At 44.5% G+C, this 16,320-nt stretch overlaps 1 protein-coding gene across 2 annotated transcripts in view; it reads right to left on the reverse strand.

Annotated features, from left to right (window-relative positions):
* Positions 1-16,320, reverse strand: part of ADAMTS2 (ADAM metallopeptidase with thrombospondin type 1 motif 2) — a 2,237,498-nt gene that overhangs the window by 906,047 nt on the left and 1,315,131 nt on the right. Inside the window, exons 9-10 of one of the 2 annotated variants that reach the window (XM_069652661.1) lie at positions 8,713-8,845; positions 8,438-8,476 (exon numbers count right to left, since the gene is read on the reverse strand). In XM_069652661.1, coding sequence (XP_069508762.1) covers positions 8,438-8,476; positions 8,713-8,845 — 172 coding nt within the window. The remainder of the gene's footprint in view (positions 1-8,437; positions 8,477-8,712; positions 8,846-16,320) is intronic. The other variant, XM_069652662.1, reaches the window with a different exon arrangement.

A 16,320-nucleotide genomic window follows, 5' to 3' on the forward strand; every position in this document is an offset into this window, starting at 1 on the left:
CCTCCATTCCGCGGGACAGACGGACATAGTGTCCCTTTATGCGGATGACGCGCTGTTGTTTGTGCGCTCTCCTTCCACCAACCTACCCCCTATACTAGCGGACATTATCCGTTTCGGCTGAGTCTCGGGCCTTAAGGTGAATTGCTCGAAGTCCATTCTTTTTCCGCTTACGGAATGTACCTCTCCTCCCCCCGACACCCTCGGTTTCACATGGGCCCAAACCACATTTACTTACCTGGGGATGGTGGTGACTCGCCAGCGTGAGCTGACCTTCCACGAAAACTACCGGGAGTATCTCACACACTTGACAGCTAAAATTCGGGTCTGGGATAAACTCCCGATTTCTTTGGCGGGCAGGGTAGGTCTGCTGAAAATGGTGGTGCTGCCCCAGCTGCTCTACAGGTTCTCTAACATTCCCTTGTGGCCGGGGGCGGGCTTTTTTTGCGACTTGACTCGCACCGTGAACTCCTTTCTTTGGCATTCGGGTGCGGTCCGCCTTAAGATCGGGACCCTTTCCACTCCCATGTCTAATGGGGGCTTCGGTGCCCCTGACTTTCTTAAATACTGGCTGGCGTCACAAATCCAATACACCTCCTACTGGTTTAATACTACAGATCCCCCCCGCACGTCCGACTTGAGAGGCTTGCGGTGATTGACCGGGATATCCGCTCCCTGGTGTTGCAACCTGCCCCCTTGGCACGGGACTCACAGAATCCGGTCGCCTGCACAGCCGTTGCACTGGCAAAAATGTGGAAGCTGACGGGGACCGCCTACGCCTTCCATGGCAATCTCCCTCTTTGGAATTTTCTCCCTGGGGTCCCACGGGTTCCACTGGGCACGGTTCGCCGATGGGCGGACGCGGGCTTCGAGTTGTTACGCGACGTGTTTGACCAAGGTATATTCGTCGAGTGGCCCAACCTCCCCCTACCCCTGAGAAGAGACCGGAGTGTATGGCTTCAATATGCATCCCTTCGTAGGACCCTTAAGCGTCATTACCAAACGTTCCCTGCGCTGCCACCTGACGACCCTGCCATTGAGGAGCTCACCTCCCCCAGCCCCACGAGGGGTAAGATCTCTAGGTTATATATCATGCTACAATCCAGATCGGTCCCAGACTTCGCTAAACTGAAACGTGCCTGGGAGGCAGACCTTGGTGTTGAGATGTCTGATGATCGCTGGACCCACCTATGCGAACGCACACAACGGGTTTCCTTCAACTCCCGGTTCAAACTTATCCAATTCAAAGTGCTCCACAGGTTTCACCACACCCTGATCAGACTACACCGTATGTCCGTCGATCACCCTGCCAGCTGCCCCAGATGCGGCCAGGATGATGCCGACTACATTCACATGATCTGGTCCTGTCCCCGCCTCGCACAAATCTGGGAGGCCGTTTGTTCAACAGTATCCGCTGTAACTGACCACCCCATTGTTCTCTCTCCGCTGGTATGCCTCTTTCATGATCTCCCTGGCCTCCCCCGAGATTCCAAGAAACTAGCCGGTCTCTGCCTGCTTCTCGCGGTGCGCTCCATCCTGCGCTGTTGGCTTCGCCCTTCACCTCCCACACATGCCCAATGGCTGAGAGCGGTCACGTGGGCCTCTGACTCCGAGGATGCCTGGTCCCACTTACAACCCACTCACTCCAGACTTAGAAACATCTGGCTCAGGTTCCGCTCCTATATGTCTGACCTAGTCGAGACTCCGGACACCTCCTCCCCTCCCGCTTCCCCCCACCAGCTTGGGTCCTCACCCCGGTCATAGTTTCCTGATGTCCTTTTTTTTGATGATGTGACTGTATTTTGTTCTTTGAATGTTTCATCATGTGTAGTAACCCCTGCACACCTACGCTATGTATGCCGTTCTTTTACACTGTTACTGCCTGACACTGTTCGCCTGTGTTTTTGCTGCCACGCTTATAATAAAAAGAAGTTTAAAAAAAAAAATAATAATTCCAGCATATACATTTTGTATTTAAAATTCGTTATTGTTAAGCACTAACATAGCTGGCGAGCAACAGGCCACTGTATAGGGTTGGCAAACTCCTCGGCTGGGGAATCTTCTCATCGCAAGCTATGAAAACTAATGATTACACCCCTTGCATTCCTTTAAATGTTCTTTCTGGAGAATTGGTGCTGCCATATTCTAGATCATACTAGAAAAGGTCAACGAATTAAAAGTTCACAATTATGCCTGCAGCTTTGTGAGCTTTTCCCTATTCTGCACATCCATGTAAACATAGTCACTTGTTAACCAGAGTGGACAGGAGGGAAATGTGGAAACATCACAACGTATGACGTGTGTGCATGCAGTCACACTTCACAACCAAGAAGCAGATGGCAATCTTGTGAAGCATATACTCTGAATGCATAGTGGGTCTTTCTGGCAACTGACGCAACAATGGAACCTCACACTGCTATGGCAAATGACCACTTCCTTGACAATGGTCTTAGGACAGAGGATTTAAATGATAAAGATGAAAGTGTGTGGAGTTTTGATAAGTAGCCTTGGAAATTATGTGAAGGCTCCTGTTGGAAGGACCTGCTATATGATGGTAAAACCTCCAATTGCTCTTTGGTACCACCTAGGCATATGTTAACAATTGCTGACGAAACGTGAGTGCATCTTGGCATAAATCGCCAATGTCTGATAGACGCATTTGCATCAGGAAAAACGATCAGTCAATGGCCCTCATCACAGCCATGTGCCGGATTCCAAGTAGTGGTAAGGTGGTAAGTTACCATTCCCCATTGGGTCCATTGGATTCAATGGGGTTGAGGGTGCTAATAGCGCTGTAAAACGGGCTGAAAGCAGGATTTTGGAAAACTCCAAACTTTCCGCCCAACTCATGATAGGGTCAGTCATTAAATGCGGCAGTAATAGCATTACCGCTGCATTTAAGGGCTACCGCCCAACTCCTGATAAGGCCCAATGTGTGTTATGGGCAGACTTGGCATGAGCAACTGGCTCCCTTCCCACTACGTTCACGCCAGACTCTGCAGCATTTTCCTTTTCTAGACAGTATTTGCAAGAGGAGGACTGCAGGATTGCAATAGTTTGCCCTATTTGGGTGTATTGTTTGGAATAACTTGTGATCCTATGTATAAGCACATCCAGGGTTTTGATTCAATTTAGGATTGATCTTACTACTGAACTTCCGGCTCCTTATCTAGATAGCTCACAAGCTGTGCATGCAGTCATTTCTCTTAAAAAACAATTTCATTAACGTGTGGCTGTCAAATAAACATACACCTCATTATACATCTCTGCTTATGCTCAATCTACTTTGATAAAATGATTCATGTTCATACATCATTACTTCTTCAATTTCCAATACCATCAATGTGTTGCCTCTTAGAATGGATACATTTTCACACAGCATGTTCACAATGTTCATGTCCAATATTGCGTGATACCATTTTATCACACTGGTTCATTGAATCACTGTGACTTTATTAATGACGCTACTTTTATTAGTGTTTTATTTGCTTATAATGTAGCATACAAGGTGCATGTGTCATTTGATTGCATAGGCTTTTCATGCAAGGCAAGCCACTGTAATACCTAATGTACTTGAGAGCAACATGTAAAAATATCACTCTTTTTCTCTACAGTCATTGACACATTTCACCACTCTGTTGGCTTCAACATATACCAAAGATGTGGTTGATGAAGTGCATAAGACACTTTCTTTCATTTGGCTATAAGGTGTCTCTGTGTAATCCAACAGGGCCCATCATGCCTATACATGCATGAACTGCCTTCAATGCACAGGGCGTACCAGTCTCAGGCACATAGGCATGCAGGTGCTTGTCATAGTTAGAGCATTGATAGAACGCAGCTAAGAACACTTGCCATGGGCAGCGAGAAGCCAGGAGCGCTGGGATAGAGCATAGTCATTAATGCTCTACTTTAACTTCTTTTTTTAAAAATTTCAGTTATTTAACAAGATAGAAAATAAGGGCACATCATAGATATAGTATATGGGTTTTATAAAGCCCAAAGGATTACCCGAAGGTGTCACAATGCTATTGATATGTTTTTGTCTGGATATGCTCGCGTATTTCATCAGCGGTCTGCTAAGGGGGTCACTCAAATAGGTTTTGAGCAGCTTTCTGAAAGAAAGGAGGTTGGGCATGTTGCGAAGTGAGGCTGGTAAAGAATTCCAAATTCTGGATGCCTGGACCAGGAAAGTGCATCTGTCCCGTCTATCTTTCCGGTACATGCCAATGTGGTGGCAGTGGGTTAATGGAGACCTTTTTATGGACAATGCACATACTTTTAAATACAATCTCTTTCCCTGTGGACAGCCAATGCGCCGATCGCAGCGATGGACTGATATGATCATATTTCCTGATCTTCATCACTAAAGTGAAGCATTACAAGTTACCTGCAATGCTTGTGAGTACAAACCCTTACTATACAGAAAGTATTTAAAATGTTACCAGCAGATTAATGCAGGGAATTAGTATTTTAGTGTAACTGGTTGAGAATGTAAGGGCTACTTGCATAATCACTTCATAATCGTTTCCACTCCACCCTGCTATTTTCATCCTGCAATGTCCTCTATTTTCTGTTACTGTTTTCCTAACAGGAACCAACAGCACCCTTTGAAAAACTGATTTTAAACCCCCCCACTTACATAGAGGATATTTTCACATGGTGTTGTATAGTTAAGGGTTCAATCTGGAAGTTGTAGTTCCACCCTGAAAGCACACTATTATGTCCACCTGTGTTTCATGTCATTTGAGGAGGTTAACACTTGATTCCATACCAGTGAGGGGCAGTCGGTGATGAAACAGCACCCACAAAAGTCAACATTGCTAGGCCTATTCACGTCTGAGACAATATTGAAATGGATAGCTCAGCCCTTTAAGATGAGTAGCAATTACCCTGGTGATGGATGGGGATGCAGATTTGTATTCATACATCAATAATCGAAACGACTCAGGCAGTTGGCAAAAGGAAGTCTGTTTTAATATCAATTATCTAAAACAGGGCGCATAACGAACATCAACAAACTCGCTCGATCCTCTTACTCAAACATTCTTAGTAAAAACTGAGATTTATAAGAAAAATTTGTCACCAATGACGTCTAACCTACGTGTTACTAATGTCATCCTAGGTGGCAAACTACAAAAACCTATGAGTATGGGTGATTGACTCTGAGTGAACATCTAAGTATACGATCCATACTAGTCTAAAAAAGTGTGAATATGTGATTGGTTACTTAACATCAGGTGGGGCAACTAAGCCCTCCCCTAAAAATGAACACTATGAACGTCACTAAATACACGACGGCCCATTGGTTTACACAACTATAGGATCCTTAAATAAGCAGTCCTCTACAATTGATTGGCACTCTAACCTCCGTCAGTACTTTTCCATCTACGTCTAGCAGCATGCAGGCTGGCCATCCAGGTGCTGCTGAGCTCGCCATAACCATTGCTTCCCACCAATTAGCATATCAATCCATCATCACCTCAGTGGTCTAGTGTCAAATAGGCTTTGAAGCTCAGCTTTGAGTTTGTTTCTTAGCTCTGAGAAATTTAGGCAGTGAGGGCATGCTGTGCACTCGTGCATAGGTGTGACCATCTCGTTCGTCCAGCTTCATCCTTCCATGTGACTAGAGACCATGGAATTGAGCCTTTTGGTGCATTTAATACTATTTTTTAATAGACCTCTGATGTCTCCCTTGTTATGTTCATGCCTTTTGAACAGGAGTTTGTTCTTTCACACGATTTGTATCCAATGTCAGTACACTCCAGTTTGATAATACCTTGGCTTCTTTGGCTCACCCAGCCTTGTCTGCTGAGATTCACTTTGTAATTCAATTTACTTTTTAACTGCGACACATGAGAAATTAGGCCTTCTTGCCACTGTCCAGCACCGCTATAATGCATAGTGGAAACATCCACCCTTTACTTGTCCATAGTTATATATGTATATGTCGGCGCATGCCGCAATCTATTCACTATAAACTTAATGCTAGCTTTCAAGATTACTTTGCCGGCTTGCGTTTCTTTTGCATCTGTACACGTGTACAATGACTCAATGTCTTCATCTATTTCTGTTTCATAAGCTTCTTCACCTTGATTCCAAGAAGTCACTTATCCTTGATATTTTCTTGATGCTTTATAGAATATCTGCATTCTCTGTCCTCTGCATCTCTTCTAAATATGTCATCTCAGCTCTGTGTAACGTATACTGGCGATGGTTGGTGATGTTACCATTCTTCCTTGCCGTTTATCGGCTGTGCTTCTTCCGGGATTTCATTCAAATGGCCATCATATTTTCTGGTATGCAGGGGTGGTTTTCTCAATGGGAACCTTGCCTCCAGGAGTCTCTTTGCTGTTGGTATTTTCACTGGTACCGCACATAGTCCCATACTCTGCTCTTTGCTGGATCAATTATTCTGTGTATGTCAAATACTTTGGTTTCCAACATACAGGTAAAAGGGGCGGAACTGTTGAGGTGGGGGTACTTGGCTCCTCCTCTACAATACCTTACACCAATCGATCATGCCTGACCTGAGGTCTGGCCCTAAATTACAAATATTATATATAGGGGTATTTAAAAATGTTATTTCCCAAGATAAAGCATATGTTCCACAGGCTAACTCATACTGCATAAGGTCATCATGAGATAGAGTTTGAGAAACCTCACCAGCTCAGTCCCCTGTGGCCAACCCCTGTCTTAATAGATGTGTATTTCTGTGCAGCAGAAGTCATCAGTAGAGTCGATCTACACAAAATACAATTTTCCTACAGACTTTTCTCGTTGATGGTAACTATATGTTATTTTTGGCTAACGCCTCAAGTAAAAACACTCTTCCTAAATAGCATTTGTCATTGTCCCAGTGTGCTTTAATTGTAGTACGGATTAGGTCATAACGGTTTATAATAGGTTGGGCAGTGGCAGAAAGGGAAGACAGGTAATAAACCTGTGGGAGGTGACCCGCTGAGATGCAGGGTACTGTACTGCAGAAAACTGAACATTGCGTGTCTCACTGATTACAAATATGGATGGCAAGTAATGTAGATTCCTGTAATCGTTTCATCAGAAGATAATACTAGCATATGATGTAAGAACCAGCTCACTAAACTAAGTAATGTATACAAACTATGGTCACATATCCATGTTCACATCATTACTAAGACATTTTAGACAATTAAATGGTTCCCTTCTTATTGATTTAAAGTTTCGAGTATACTTTATCAATGAAGACTCCGTCACTTCTCAATTGCTTCTATCATATGGACCCTAACACAAGTAGGCCTATGCATCAGAACAGCCTTTCTCTAGAAAGTGCCATGCCTCAAGGCCAGTTCAGTTCACAAAGGTGTGGATGAAGCACCTGCAGCTCATTTTGTAGATAAATGAAGGAACATCAACATCAGGTGGACTGCTTTTGTGCATGTCAGGCACTCAATTAGACTTAACAAGGCAGTGAAAAACAGTATGATGGAAAAACAGAAGAAGTATAGATCTGCCCCTACCCCCGAAAATCAAAGAAAGTGCATGATCTGTTCTACAAAATGAATAACGTGGATGCATGCAATGCTCTCGCCAAAACTATTGACCGCACTGTTTGCAAAATATAAAATGTGTGCCCTGGCCGACCAAAAATAATTAAAGTGTGTATGTGTGCTAAACCCCATGCCATGAAGAAACTATGCATGAAATGTTTTCCCTACAATTTCAGCAAACATGCTATACATCTGACTAGAGGAGCCGTCAGCCATTTTGGAGTTGGCAATTTAGACCTAATAGGCACAGGAGGAATTGCTTTGTGGTTGGACCAAACACCCTGGCATGCTCTCAGCGATTTTAGTCTGGTGCCACATAACGGAGGAACTGCTTACAGAAGGATGCCACAGAACAATGAAGGGAAACATTATAAACATGTATACACAATGGCAATGTCACTGGCATTTAACCGGTGCAATTGGATAAACGCACCTCTCATCTTGGGCATGATTTCTAAAGACGATGAGGACTACTTTATGTGGACTGAATTTCCCTGCAGTGAAAAGGAACAGGCATGTGTTCCTATCAGGTACCCTCATCTTCCATTTAAGCAGGTTGGAAGATATGGAAACCTCACAATAGTTCCAAAGTGTGTAAGGCTTAGGTATGTATTCTATTTTCTTCAAAGTCACGTTTCTTTCAAGAGAAACTATATTGATGTAGCTTTACAATTGAAAGCATGTGCGCACTGAGGTCGCACTTCTTCTGTGCAGCACATGGCTTTGCTGTTTTATGTAGGGCCACATGTTGACGTGAAGCCGCGTTGGATTACTGATTCATCACCAATAAATACAGAATTGAAAAACATGTTGAAAACACATTGCCACAGTGAAGGGTGGAAGTGAGGTAAACACACTGAACAGTGACAACATGCAATACACACTAAAATAAAAAAAAAAGACATGCTCACCTTTGGAGCCACTATTGTACCTACATCAACTTTCCAAAGCTGCTTGGTAGAAAAAAGATTTAGAAATGTTTCATGTCCCAAGAGAAAGGCTTACGAGTGCTATGCAACAGTTCACACTATCATTAAATACACTGGAGATGAAACCCTCTGGCTTAAAATAGTTACGCACTGTAAAGAGCACCAAGATGTCAGAGTTTTAAAATGTAAATATTGTTTTGACATGATTCTCAACAGACATTTTGCAGAAGATAAGCAAAGCAGAAATAAATACTTACAGCTGTGCACATCATGTAGCCCAGACCAAAATCAAAGCGGCACTGCTCGTTCATGGAGTAATGAATTCCTGGCAGCTGGGGCAGGGACGGCCAGTCATGCTCAAATGGGTCATCCCGCAGGCAATCGTAGGAGCTGCAAGAGGCGAGGATAACACACGTGCATTGGAGCGGGAGCTTCCCAGTCTGTGGTCTCATATAGCTGCTAAGCATAGCTCTGACGTATAGTTAGGTTAATCGTACAAAAGAGGCATGTTGCAAATATAGTGTTTTAACACATGCATTAATATAACAAAGACATCTGTGTTATTTAACACAATTATTTTTCCTAACAATCTGCATGAAAAAGTAATATGATTACATTAATCATAATTAACATTAATTAACTAATTAATTAACATTAATTAATTAATAATTAACATTATTAACATAATTAACATTATTATTGTTAGCAATAATAACAATAATAATGTTAATAACTATAGCAATAATATTAATTATAATAATACTGTGCTGATACTGTATGTTGTATGTATTGTTTGTGTTCCGACCCAAAAAACCTCACTGTTTGCTGAGATTACGGTGATAAAATGTTTTTATTTCTGCGTACCCCTATCTCCTTCCATATTTTCAAAAGGGAACATCAAATATTAATGACAACAGTAACCATTTTACCACACCTATCTATGGTGTAACTTCTTTAGTCTTAACAAATGTATTTCTATGTTGCTATGAAGCAGTGGCGGGTCCTCCCTAGGGACGGGGCACTGTTCCCTCGGTTGCTTGGCAGGCAGCACAGTCCACCGGTGTGCCTTTTTTACACAGGGACTGTGATGCCTGCATCTGAGCAGGAGCACATTCCCCAGCTTCACATTATTTATTTTTCTTTTGTAATGCAGAGCCCTTTACGCTCTGCAACAAACGTACCTCACAACAATGAGAGGCCGGCATGGCGTAGGAAGACTGGCCCCGCCGCCTGCCATTACTGCGCTAACAACATACACATGCCGACTGACAGGAGAAAAGTCCTCGCCTGTCAGTCAGCATGTTGACAGGAGAAAAGTCCTCGCCTGTCAGTCAGCATGTTCACGCTGTAGAGAGGACGGGTGGGCCCTCTGTGGCGTTGAGTGCTCAGGGTGCAAGCATGTAAGTGTAGTAATTTATGTTTATGAAAAGTGTTTGTATAGCATATGCACGCTGGCATTTATTTTTATGTATGCGTGCATGTAAGTAGTTGAATGATGTATGAATGCACAGTTGAATGAGAGATATTGTATTTTGTATGAATGTGTGTGTCTGAGAGTGTTAGGCAACCCTGTGGGAGACTACACCAGCCTTGTCCTCTTGGCAATAGGCAACCCAACCTTTGGTATAGGCCTGTACTACACAAGTTGGTAGAGTGACTGAGCAGCCATGCTTATCTCATGAGGGGTAAATGTGAGCTGTAAGGTTGCAACATAGAGATTCACAATGACAAGTATTCAAATAACACTTATACTCAAGGTTTCTTGATTAAATAATAATTTATTAAATTAACAGTCCGTTTTAAAATAAGCCTTCTTTAGAAGCGAGCAATTGGCAACAATAAAAATACACTTCAAACTACACTCCTTCAGTTCAATAAAGTAAGTAGATACCCTTTTGGGATGGCAAACATATATTCCTACACCCTGAGGTGACTTCAATAGTTAGGACAATGTGGACATTAATATATCACTTTTCACATTTAAATGGTAATACTGAAGTTGTGGCAAAAGGTAAAAGGTTAGGGAAGGAAACAATGGTCAACAAGTTTCTCAAACAGCTAAGCACTTTTGAACTGCACAATGCAATGTAAATTAACCCTTTCCCAGTTATACAAGTAAGGTATCTATGACTTTGCAGAGGGATAGTTAAATACAAAGTCAGAGGTTTAGAAGAGTCTTCTGGGAGCCAGGACAGCCAATGTCACTTGAAAAAAAAGTCTAGGGGAGCTGAGGCACTTATTGAAGGTAGGTAAAAGTCTTAGACAATGTTAAAGAGAGTTTTGTTGTAAAAAGAAATCACTGTTGGACCACAGACTGGGAGGCTTGTGAAAGGCAAAGCTGCAAGCAACTCTGCCACATGCACCCAATGCAAGCCTCAACTGAGAGCAAGCAAGCTACACACACAAGAGGTAAGTACCCCTTAGTTCAAAGTACCTTAGGTCTGACAAAATGGTTCCAGCTGGTTTCTGTTCCTGTTTTAGTTCCTGCAGATCCTGTTGTTCCTGGGCCTCAGTCACGGGGACAAGAGGGAGGACCTCTGGGGACTCCTGCACTACGATTTGAAGGTCTGCGGCACTTCGCGATTTCAGCTACTCTCAAATAGCACCACTGTGATTCTTGGACACCTTGTGGACTTTCCTTGCTTCTGGGGTCCAGCACTCTGTTTAGGTGGCTCAGGCCTGGTCAGCCCTGCTTCGAGAGAGTCCGTAGGATCTTCATGGACCTCAGGCCAGGCTTAAAAACGATGCACTTGATTCGGGTGTTCCTGTCCCATGACACTCAGTTCCTGCAGCAGCCATGGAAGTACAGCCAGCAGAGAGAGGGGTTTCAGTCGAGTTTGTCTTGGGGTCGATTGGTCCTATCAACCCAAGGGGAGAAGTCGTCCTTTCCGGGCTTCTATAGTTGATGTCAAAATAGGACCTTCAGCACTGCAGCAGGGCTACCCCAGGCAAACCGAGTTGCAGCAAGCTTCTCTTCCAGTTTCTTTCTTCGGCTCCTTGGTCCAGTGGTCGACTCTGTCCTCCTTGCAAAAGACCTTGCTTTGTATGCAAGTCATTCCCATTCATTTGCAGCCTAGCTGTCACACAGCAGGGTGGCTGTCCTCCAAGGACAGCCAGCTGGCCAATCATTTTTGGGTGCATTCCTGTAACCAAGGAGACTAAGCACAGGGAGTTGCGGGCACCTTCCTTGCTTCCTGCCCTGCCAGACACAATGGAGCCAGAGACAGGCTTCACCAGTGAATCCCACCAAAGACAAAATGAATAAAGAGACCAAACCTGGTTCGGCGTGCAGAATACATCTCAAGAAGGGCTTTTCCAACAAGAAATGTCAAAAAAAGAAGACTGGGCCATTTCGACAAAATGGGCACCCATGGGTGCTATACTGCAGCTGCAAAAGCAGCCCGCCGTAAAAACACACAATGGTAGGAAAAAGTAAACCACTGCCACTAGCCATTAATTGTAGAAAGGGTAACATAAAAATGTTACATGAGAAGTTAGACAACCCATTCCTCTTGAGTAACGGTTTTCCAAAAATGGAGGAAGTTGGAAAGCCTTGCTGTTACCGCGGATGTATGCTCCAGGATGATGGTTGGAGCGGAAGGTAAGTACATGCCCGGGGGAAAGTCAAATAGACTTCTTCTGCTCCTGGACAGAATTAGAGGCAGAGGATGGGGATGATTAATTCTTGGGTCTATACCGTCTCTTCTTGGAATAGTAGTACAATTGAGCAGAAGTGGAGGAACCACTGTTGCCTTGTGCACATGGTTTAAATGGCTTGGAGTTTTGGTGATTTGGTTGCTTCACTGAGATGGAGCTGAGAGTTTTAGCTGCTGTGACACTGGCCTTACATTTCTGTAGGACCTCAACTGTAGATGGGTCAAACAACATCTTGCCATCGAATGGAAGGTCAAGCACCTTCTCCTGGATATCCTGGTGAAGGGAGGAGGCAGGCAGATATGCGTGTCAGCAGAGACTAATGTTGATTGAGCTGGAAGAATTCCCACGAGAATGCAGGGTTCACCCTTGGCACCTTGTATTTATTATCTAGGGCCTTAGAGATGTGGGGATCGGAATGAGTTTTTCCCCAATGAGCCGAGCCCAAGACAGAAGCCACGGGAGATTTCTTCCATTTGTGTTTTCGCTGAGAATTTGGTATCAGGCTAGCTCTTGAATGAGAGTGCTTATACCTCTTATGAGAGGACGTATGAGATTTCCTCAATACTGAGGAGCTTGCAAGCTCAACTGCAGTAGTTTAGGGTAAAACCTTTTCTTTCAGTACCAAAGTTCTATGTGTAGAAGCCGACTTGGCTTTGTCCGATACAGGAAAATCGGAATGGACTGAATGAACCCGAGGCGTGAGCCTCTTTGCACGTACCCTTGCCTTTTCGGTGTACCGAGGCAACAGAAGATTTTTCCAGTACCGTTGTTATTTTATCCAGAGTAAATAACTTTTCCTGTACCGGTCATCCCTTGGGTACCAACAGCCGATGCCGAAACTAGGACCTCACCTGAAGGTATAGTCCGTCTCGTACCAATATCGGGCTCCCTCCTGTTCCCGAAAGAAGTCCTCGGTCACCTTCAGTACCGGTCCCAGCTCGGACATGGAGAGAAGGCAAGTTTTCAGAGACCTCAGGTGAATTCCACAGCAAAATATGCAGGTAGTCACTGGGTGATGCATACCCAGAGAGCGGACGCAGGCATGGTGGGGATCGGCCACTGAAAAATGCTTCAGGAACAGGTTGCACTGCTTGAAGCCTGTCGCATAAAGCATAAGTAGAGGGGGGCACCACAAATAAAATAAAAAAAACAATCACTAGGAGAAAAGGGATGGACAGCCAAAGGAACACCCATAAAAGGGATTTGCAGCGCAGCAAAAATAGGTGAAAAAACAGGAACTGGGTGTGGACCGTTGGTGAAGTAAGAGTAAGGTGTCGGACCGGCGCGTGGAGGGGCGCATGCATGACGTATTCCCGTGCCCTTCTAAACTCCTAAAGTGACAGCTATCTTTTTCAGCCAGCTTTTCTGGCCCGCCTGCGGATGTAGGCGTTCCCAACCAGTTGTGTAGGAGGGAGAGCCAGGACGACAGAGAACTGAATACGGTAAGGTACCACTGAATCTAGTAGCAGTGGGCTACACCACATTGAAGTGCACTTCCTCCCACAGCGTTTCCTCTCACAGAACAATTCGAATGTAAGATTGGCAACAGCTAGTAACCATTAAGAACCCAGCCCCCACAGGAAGGCAAAAAGCTCTGTGAACCGAACCAACTAAAAACTACATGGCCCCATAAGTTGAGACAGGCACACAGGACCAACAAGGGAAGAAATAACCACAGGTTACTATAAGGAGGCTTTCACGATGGTGGAACTCGAGACAAGTACAAACCTATTAGAGCCCACTAAAGGAGACAGCCATACAGAATACCACAAGGAAAGAACTAACAACAGGAAACCACAGGTCACTAAAAGGAAGCAAGGGCCTCCTCATCGTGAAACTGATACAACAACTATAAAACCATACCATGACCATAGATTACCTCCTCTGTGAACCGCATACAACAAAACCATGAGATCCTACAAGGAGAGAACCACAAAACCGACACAACCACAACTATAAAACCATAAATTGCCACAGGAAGGCCATCACCCTCTGTTAACCGGACATGACAAAAACCACCGGACCCCACAAAGAGAGACAGCCACACAGGACCCCACAAAGGAAGCACTAATCACAGGACACCACTGGCAACCACAGGGAGGCATTCGACATTGCCGAACCCAATAGCAATAGAAGAGCCTAAAAAAGGAGACAACCTCACAGGAACCCACTAGGGAAATCAAACCACAGGGAACCACATGGAGGCTTTCGCCACTGTGAACCCAACACAACTACAACTACAAAACTACAGGTCCCCACAAGGGAAGGTCAAACCAAAGGGTACCATAGGGAGGCATTCATAACTGTGAACATGATACAAATACACATACAACTACACAACTGCCAGAAGCCACTAGGATAGACACTCCACATGCAAAGATACAACCACAGGCCACAAGAGATCACCATAGGGAGGCCCTTGCCACGGGGAGCCCGATACTGGTAGTTTACTACCCAATGGATTTCCCAGTGTGCAGAATAGTCCAACCCATGACAAGCCCCGCTGCCTAAAATAAAAGCCTTCTCAGAACAGAACCCAGTACAACATGCCACACACCAGGAAACACCGATGGAACAACCAAAGCAGGAACAACCAAAGCAGAACAAACAAAATGGAACATTCTCGGAACACCACACCTGAAAATAAATGCACACCAAGGAATCAAACAGCTCGCCCGACAGAAAAAATCCAATAAGCTGAAACAAGATCAAAATCGGCCTTCCCAACACCCTATAAGACAACCCACCACCCACTCCGGCAGCCAATGATGCCAAAGAACCTCAAGGACATTAACAGGATAAAAGAACACCAAGGAGAAAGACGTGAAACTAACAGAAACCAACCTGAAGGAACCAACACCACCAAGCTGTACATCACCAAACACTGGCAAAACCATTGGCACCATCAACATCGACAGAGAGACAACCACAAAGAAGAGATAAACCGAATATGGAACCTGACTGAACTACTCAATGAAGAATCAGCCCCCACAGACTCAAACAAGCATGCAATCATCCAGTAATAATGAACAACACCAACATTGCCACCAAAAGACACAGCCAAAGACCAAATGGATGACAAAAATCACAAAGATAAACTGCAATCTAGTCAAAGCCAGATCGATTGCCAAACACACAAGAGAAATCTACAATCTGATATGCATCCTAGTCATCCCTGAAATCTGGCTATCACAAAACTAGAAGGTCATAGTGCATGACTGCATATGCAACAACTTCAATCTCAAGCAAGCCAGCAGACAAGGAAAAAGAGGAGGAGGACTCACCGCAGCATACAAGGACCACCTAAAAATAGCAACAATAGCAGAACCATTAAACATCACAAATTGTAAATTGTTCAACATACACCTAACCTCAGACCCTCAAACCAATATAAATTACAGGCTACTCATTGTAGTGACGAACGTACTCCTAGTCCACAGTCCCCTTTTCTCCATACTGTATGTGCGTTCTTCGCTAGGGATGGGAACAGAAACTTTTTCACCAGAAAAAACATCTTTTCCCTTTAAATGTATTTGCACGCAGATGCACGGCCCGGGAAGCATGCGCTCCTTTCCCTCCACCCACCGGCGCCACACCTCAGTCCCCTTTGAAGCGTTCGCTGCATTAATTTGCCTAATAACCCTGCTCATTTAGGGGGAAGGATGGTGGGAAGTATGGAGGAAAGGGGACAATGGACTAGGAGTACGTTAGTCACTACGGTGAATTGTAATCACTCCTACATCCCATCCCCTTTCCTCCATATTGCATGGGTTATCACCACTGATTGAAACCCCGGGAGGAGAGATGTTGAAGTCCCTAAGAAAAAAAAGTTTCTCAGGACCGCTTGCCAGAAGGCTACGTCTGATCTAGCACTGGCATCTAAGCAGTAATGCTTGCAGAAAGATGCTGGCTGTCCTGCTGATTGTTTGCCATGGCTCTTAACGCATAAGCGTACATGTTTGCTGGTGATTTCATGCGCTGCTCCTTGTAGGCTTCTTGGATTGCCATGACCATCCACCTAGCTAATGAGGCTTTAGAATCCTGATATCCTGGTTTTGAACCACCGAATCTGATGAACAAGACATCTGACTTGCGGAAACCTTTCATCTTGTCCAGGTAGAATTTCAAAGCTGCACTGACGTCGAGACAGTGTAGCACCTTTACCGCCTCTTCTTCCAGATTCGGCAAGAAAGTTGTCAGGACTATTT

This window comes from Ambystoma mexicanum, chromosome 3p (genome assembly GCF_040938575.1).
Source record: "Ambystoma mexicanum isolate Mex_15411 chromosome 3p, UKY_AmexF1_1, whole genome shotgun sequence".
Lineage (NCBI taxonomy): Eukaryota > Metazoa > Chordata > Amphibia > Caudata > Ambystomatidae > Ambystoma > Ambystoma mexicanum.